General features: G+C 61.5%; 1 protein-coding gene across 1 annotated transcript in view; it reads left to right on the plus strand.

Annotated features, from left to right (window-relative positions):
• The window catches only part of PHF2 (PHD finger protein 2), an 87,658-nt gene extending 80,707 nt beyond the window's left edge, over positions 1 to 6,951 (plus strand). Inside the window, exons 18-22 of the mRNA XM_079790696.1 lie at positions 129 to 400; positions 2,523 to 2,618; positions 3,018 to 3,127; positions 3,835 to 4,225; positions 5,020 to 6,951. Coding sequence (XP_079646822.1) covers positions 129 to 400; positions 2,523 to 2,618; positions 3,018 to 3,127; positions 3,835 to 4,225; positions 5,020 to 5,108 — 958 coding nt within the window. The 3' untranslated portion in view covers positions 5,109 to 6,951. The remainder of the gene's footprint in view (positions 1 to 128; positions 401 to 2,522; positions 2,619 to 3,017; positions 3,128 to 3,834; positions 4,226 to 5,019) is intronic.
• The last annotated feature ends 314 nt before the right edge of the window (positions 6,952 to 7,265 follow it).

Consider the following 7,265-nt stretch of genomic DNA (forward strand, 5'->3'; position numbering starts at 1 on the left):
CAGAGGGGCCATTTCCACGGGAAATCTTCAACCACCACCACCCTCCCCACATCTCCACTGGTCACTGGAGGGAGGATGCGGCTGTGGGCTGTGGGCCGGGTCTGATGCCTGTGTCTCTGTGCCTCCAGCCAGCCCCCAGCCTCCCCCAGCACACAGGAAGCCATTCAGGGAATGCTATCCATGGCCAACCTGCAGGCCTCGGACTCCTGCCTACAGACTGCGTGGGGCGCGGGCCAGGCCAAGGGCAGCTCGCTGGTGGCCCACGGCGCCCGGAAGAACGGGGCGGGCGGCAAGAGCGCAGGCAAGCGGCTGCTGAAGAGGGCGGCCAAGCACAGCGTGGACCTGGACGACTATGAGGAGCAGGACCACCTGGACGCCTGCTTCAAGGACTCGGACTATGGTGAGCGCCGCGCGGAGTCTGACTGTGGAGCTGGCCTTTCTTAGGAGAATCCACAGACCGTAACGTCCCCTTTGAAAGTGTGCAGCGCAGTACGCATAGGTTGTTAGCCTCCAACACATCTTAAAGCAAAGGCGCCCTGCGGGCTGGGTAAACAGTACAGTCCTGAAGGCAGCGTATTGGTCCAGGTTTAAGACAAATGTCTGGTAAGGAAGTAAATGAACGTGTCCGTCCTGAGACCTTTGGGGCCCCAGAGGTATAATAGAACGGCTTCCGCTCGCTCTGGCCTCCAGAGACGCCCTGAGGCGGGTCTGGGGTGCTCAGCGCACCCAGCTCTGTGGACGTTGGGTGTTTTGTTTTCTGGTAGCGGCAGAGAGCGGGACGTTCTCAGAACGGGTGAGCAGTGGGTGCTGCGGTCAGGCTGCCGTGGGCGAGGCTGGTGAGGTCACCCAGGAGGCTGCCCAATGGCTGCCCCGCTCTGAACCTAAAGGGGGCCTGGGCTGGATAGCTTCTGGTGGTTGAAGGTCACAGCGGGAGGTGGGGGTGGCACCTGCAAGTCACCTAGGAAGATTTGTGCTTTTGGAGGGGTGCAGGTCCCCCAGGCTCGGGGTCACAGACCCACTTCCAGCAGGTCCCCTCCCCCTCTCGCCAGGTGAGGATGCCCCGTGGCAGCCTCGGGCCGCCGCGCCGAGAAGGACACTGCCTCTGCCGGGCTCCTGGCTCCTGGCTCCGCTGGAGCAGGACTTCCGTGTTACCATTGCTGTGGGGGCAGTGCGCATGCACACACACACACACACACACACACACACACAAGGTGTGCAGCTCAGTGGTGCTTACTGTATTCGGAGGCTGTGTCACCATCACTACAGCCAATCTGAGCCCGTCACCACCCCTAGAGGAAGCCGCTCCCCCGCCCTGTCCCCGGCCCCTGGTGACCCTGTCTCCCTGACAGCCTGGGTGTGTCTTGTTCACTGCACCCAGCAGTGCTTGGCCCTGGTGTCTGGTTCTCTCATCGGCGTTCTCCTCAGGGCTCACCACGTGGCAGCACGTGGCAGCCCCTCACGTGATGGCTGAGTGCCAGCACACAGTGTGGTGGCTGAACACACAGTGTGCGCACCGCATCGTGCGCCCCTTCCTCCCCCGCAGAGGACACTGGGGCGTCCGCCTCTGGTGGTTGTGACTAGCGCCGCGTGAACACTGGAGTGAGGGGTTTGTGTGGCCCGTGCCAGTGTGCCCAGGTACATACTGGGAGGGACATTGCTGGGTGGAAGGCTTTAGCTCATTTCACCTTCTGAGGTCCGGCCCGCCGTCCTCCATGCAGCTCACCAGTTGACACTAGTGGATGCACTGAGGCTGCGTCTACCGTCTGCGTGTAGATGAGACACAGGCTCAGAGTGGCTCAAGAAGGGGATTTGGAAGCAAGGAGCTGCCTAGGGACGCGTCCGTCCCCACGGGCACAGCGTGCTAACACAGGCCCCGCTCCCCAGGGTTAGGAGTGCGCTGCCCCGTGCTGTAAGGCCTGCCTTCAGCGCAGCCCTGATGGTCCAAGGGCCCCGTGCCCCCGTCCCCACAGCCCTCCAGGGGGCTGCCCTGCCCCATCTGCTGGACACGTCTGTGCCTCGCTGGGGCCTGCCCTGGGCTGACTGTGGAGTGAACGCCATTTTCCGGGCACAGGGTGGGTGCTGGGGGTTCAGGTGCCACAAGTCCTGGTGGTTGAAGGTCACAGCGGGAGGTGGGGGTGGCACCTGCAAGTCACCCAGAGCGGCCGTGTGAGGCTGTCTCCTCCAGAGACGCCCTGAGGCGGGTCTGGGGTGCTCAGCGCACCCAGCTCTGTGGACGTTGGGTGTTTTGTTTTCTGGTAGCGGCAGAGAGCGGGACGTTCTCAGAACGGGTGAGCAGTGGGTGCTGCGGTCAGGCTGCCGTGGGCGAGGCTGGTGAGGTCACCCAGGAGGCTGCCCAATGGCTGCCCCGCTCTGAACCTAAAGGGGGCCTGGGCTGGATAGCTTCTGGGGCACCCCGTGCCCGATGCTCTGCACCCTGAGGTGGCTCCCAGGACGTCAGTTCCCAGGTCTGCAATGCCTGCGCCGGGTGCTGGGCTCAGCCCTCCCTCCCGTTGCCTCTGCAGTGTACCCCTCCCTGGAGTCTGACGAGGACAGCCCCGTCTTCAAGTCCCGGTCCAAGAAGAGGAAAGCCTCAGACGACGCCCCCTACAGCCCGACAGGTAGTGCTGGCGGGAGGGCTCCGTCCACCCGCAGGACAGCCACGGCACGTGGGCTCTCGGCCGGCGAGGGGCTGTCCCTGCCTGCCCTCCTGGACCTGGCGCCAGCGGCTCCTGGATGGGCTGGGGTGGTGCCCGAGTGGGCCAGCCCCTTCCTAGTTTCTTCTCAGTGAGCAGCCCCGGGGGGGCCCCCAGATGGCAGCCAGTAGGGGGGCCTGGTCCACTCTCTACCTGCCCCCCTCCTGCCTTGTTGGGTGGGATCCCCTACCCCATTGGGCCTCTCACTGACCCTCCCCAACTTGTGAGGTGTCCCTGGACTCAGGAACAGGCTGGGATGGGGGGGTCCAGGGGTGCCCGCAGTGCGGGCCGCCCATTGAGGCCCGCTGACCTTCTTTCCCAAAGCGAGGGTTGGCCCATCGGTGCCGAGGCAGGACAGGCCTGTTCGAGAGGGGACCAGAGTGGCCTCCATCGAGACCGGGCTGGCGGCCGCTGCAGCCAAGCTGTCCCAGCAGGTGAGGAGGGGCCCTGCCCGATGCAGAAGCCACCCGTTCTGAGGGCTGGCACCGGCTGGGGGGATCTGGGTATTCTCGATTCAGGCCCCCGAGTCCCCACAGTGGGGTGCGCTGGTGGGAACCGGTGGCCGGGGCCCCTCACACTGACTGTTGTGGTGAGGACCGTAGTCCTAGGTGCAGGGGACACCGCTCCTTGGGGCCTCCCCTCTTCCTCTTGTCCTCACGGAGCTGAGGGGGCTGCTCCTCTCCGACCATTTCCTTTGCCACTTCAGCTCCTCCTGGTCCCAGCTCCCTCAGAAGAGAGGGTCTCGGACTCTCAGGTGTCACCCAGCCCAGGCCCGACCCCATCTGGGCACCTGAGGAGGTTAACAGGACCACAGTGAACATTCTAGAGCCAAGAGTCCCGAGGAGGCTCAGAGCAGGGTGACGGAGGAGGGCGCTGAGCATCGTGCCACATCCCACGTGGTCCCCTGTGCAGGGCGTCCCCCCGCATGAGGGAGCGTGGTGCCCTCCTGGGCCCAGCCCTGCCCTGAGCCGCGCAGGCACGGGCCCAGCCCTCTCGGCCCCGACAGCGCTGGCACTCAGCTCCCTGGAGAGGCCTCCCCTGGGTCCAGGGTGGTGAGGGCTGCTCCTGCCTGACTGCCCAGCACCTGAGGCCCGCCCCGCCCCGCCCTGCCGGCTAACTGGCCCACCTGCTTCGTTCAAAGGAGGAGCAGAAAAGCAGGAAGAAAAAGAACTCCAAGAGGAAGCTGACGCCCACCGCCACCTCCACCTCCACCTCCGCCTCCGCCTCCACCACCTCGGCCAGCAGCACCTCGGCCTCCACCACCTCGGCCTCCACCACCCCAGCCTCTGCCACCCCTGCCTCCACCAGCACGGCCTCCACCAGCACCGCCAGCAGCCAGGCCTCGCAGGAGGGCAGCTCGCCCGAGATCCCGCCTGAGGCGCACAGCAGCAGCCTGGCCGACCATGAGTACACCGTGGCCGGCACCTTCAGCGGGGCCCAGGCAAGCCGTGCCTCTCAGCCCATGGCGCCCGGGGTCTTCCTCACACAGAGGCGGCCCTCCGCGTCGTCCCCCAACAACACCGCCGCCAAAGGTACCGTACCTGCCGGCCCTGCTCAGCCTAGACTTGCAGCCTGTCTCCGTAGATGACCGCAGGCCTCCTCTGTCCCCGGAGCCCCGTGCGTGTGGCCACACAGTCAGTGTGGGGAAGGAATGGCCTCTCTCAAGGTTGAGGGCCAGAGTCCCACATGGAGGGACGGGGTGGGGGGGGGAGGCTGGTTACCTGAGTTTGGCCCAGGTCCCCAGACCCCGAGGGCTTCGGCTTTGGGCTTAGCTTGGAGTCAGGGTGTGGTAAACGGTCTGCCAAGGGTTCTCTGGGAGGGGTCCAGGGTGACTGGCCCAGGACCCTCTGTGAATTGGGGGTGGCACGACTGTCTGGCATCTCCCCCGTCCGGCCCCTGGCCCCCTGGCCCGGTTAGTGGTTGGCTCACTCCTCCTGCCTCGAAGGACTCGCGCTCCCAGCAGAGTCCTTCACGCTGGCCATGAGACCCAGCCGTGGGGGACACGGCTCGTGTGGCTCCAGGTGGCCCTGCAGCCAGGAGGTAGGCAGGGATCTCACTTCACCCCGGGGCCATTGCTGGCCCGTCCCCACCCTGGCCGCAGCCCCACTCCTTTGTCCCTGCCCCCCGTCGATGCGGCCCCTGAGCTGGGGGCTTGGTGGAAGATTTGTGCTTTTGGAGGGGTGCAGGTCCCCCAGGCTCGGGGTCACAGACCCACTTCCCGCCAGATGGGAGCGTGAAGGGGGGTTTGCACTCCCACCCCACACGCTGCTCCTCTTGCCCTCTCACACAGCTATCTGCCTTTTTGTGTCCCCTCTTCTACCCCCAGGAAAACGTACAAAAAAGGGCATGGCCACCGCCAAGCAGAGGCTTGGGAAAATTTTGAAAATTCATCGGAATGGAAAACTGCTCCTTTAAAGTTTGGAGAGCCAGGATCCTTCTGCTCCGCTCAGGACCCCGGAGCCCCGCTACATCATCAGCCCCAGGAGGGTGGCCACGCTGCCGCGCCCCGGGAGGCCTGGCTTCCTCCAGCCTCTACTCCCCACACCTGAGCAAGCGCCTGTTGCTTCAGCAGGCGGAGCTCACCAATACGGACAGATGTCCCTTTTCACGTTGCTTAGAGTGACCAGTTCCCGAAACTCGGCCCCGCCAGTTTGAGGACCATTCCGGTTTCAGGACCGCCTCTAGGCACCCCGAGCGCGGCGGTGGTGGCAGGGCCCTGCAGCTCTGCTGGGAGCATGAGTCCTTCGAGGAAGGAGGAGTGAGCCAACATTCACAGGCCCAGAGTCTGAGCCAGCCACAGGCTGGTAGCCTCCAGAGGCTTAAAAAAAGGCAAAGAACACGAGAGAGGAAGAGGAGGAGAAAGCAGGGTGTTTATGTGCCCCCCATCTCTTCCCAAGTGATTCTCCGACACGTCCAGAGAGCGTTCATTCTGGCTCCAGGAGAGGGGGGCCTCCAGGCTCCCTGGCCGGCACGTGGCAGGCCAGATGGTGGGTGTCGCCCCTGAATGCCCAGGGCATTTCTAGGAACGACTGGGGCCGGCAGCAGGGTCAGTGCATTAGTGGGGAGGGGAGCCACCGTGGGATCCCCAGCCCTGATGCGGGCCCAGGGGCCCAGGCAAAGCCACATGGTGGGTCCTGTCCAGTCCCACTGGCCACACTCCCAAAAGCACTTGCCAGCCAAGGCACCCTGCCCCGGGCCTGGCGGGGCGGATGGCGGCCGGGCGGCCCAAAGATGCGGGGGGCCTGGCACTTCTGTCTTGTCACCTGTCACTTGGTGTCGAGTGCATGGGTGGCTCCTGGACCGCGAGTCCACCCATGGACACGGAGGGGCTGGATTTGTTTCTCAGGCAATCCTGTATTTTAATTTTAGATGTATTTCCTGAAGCATATTTTTCATAGAATGTAGCGTGTAAATAGCTTTTTAAATAACTTCTTTTTTATAAGAGTAAAAGTATCTTTAGGAATTTCTTTGTAGAGTCCTTCATTAACATTTATACGAGTTTTTTGCTGAGTCTGATGAACAGTTGGGTTTCCAATGCTTTTTCTTTTCCTTCCTTTTTTATTGCTATGGTTATTTTTTTATTTTATTTTAGGGACTAAGGTATTGCCTGAAAAACAAGTGATGTCTGTGCAGCCTTATATCTGTCTTTACAGAAGCAAACAGTACACAAAAGATCTATTTCAGATATGTTTGAAGATGAGTCTTCAACTTGAATACCAGCTTTCTTTCCTTCCTGTTGATGAAGGGGTGGGGACAGTTATTTTACTAGCACCTTGTGAAGTGTTCTGTGTTTTGTGATGCTGTAATTTATTAATGTTTGTAGCTTTTTATATTTGTATATTTCTTATGAGCTTTGTTTATATGCCCATCCCTGGGTGTTCTGTCCGCACGGAGAGGCAGCTTCGTGCAGGCCTTGGCCCCTGGCTCGCCTGTCGGAGACGTGGCCGCCGAGCCCGGGGGTGGGCCAGGCCACGCTCCTGGACCCGACTCCTCCAGCCCAGCGTTTTGAAGGTTTCCTTGCCTGTTATTGTTGAACATTTATATAATCTAACCCGGCCATCAAACTGTTCTCTCTCTCTCTCTTATTTTTTAATTTTATTATTATTTTGGCAACATGTACATTTCTAACAAAGTTTATCGTGGCTATTAAAGTGTTTTATTTCCCAATTCATATTACTCTTGTATTGAGTCCATGAGGTCTAAGGCAACTTAAATCAAAGTTTTAAAAGAGTAAAGATATTTCAGGTTTTGTACAGAACCATGTCTGTGTCATTTCTGCCTCATTCTCCGCCGTCCATCCTGCAGGGAGGGTGGCAGGGGTCCTCAAGGGGCGGGGGCACTGCGGGCGGGGGGTCAGGTCTTGTGCGCCCTGAGGGCTGGGTGGGAGGGTGGGCAGTCAGACCAGGCCCCCTGCCCACGCCAGAGCCGCCAGTGTTCCCCTGAGACTCCTGATGGCCTGTGGGCACATACACTGCCTGCACCCCAAGCAGCCTGCAGGAGTGGGCAGAAGACACCTGTGGGGCAGGCAGCCTCCGAGACCCTAACCTTACTAGCCTCAGCCCCAAGCATCCT

The sequence above is a fragment of the Cnephaeus nilssonii genome (assembly GCF_951640355.1).
Source record: "Cnephaeus nilssonii genome assembly, chromosome: 14".
Classification (NCBI taxonomy): Eukaryota; Metazoa; Chordata; class Mammalia; order Chiroptera; family Vespertilionidae; genus Cnephaeus; species Cnephaeus nilssonii.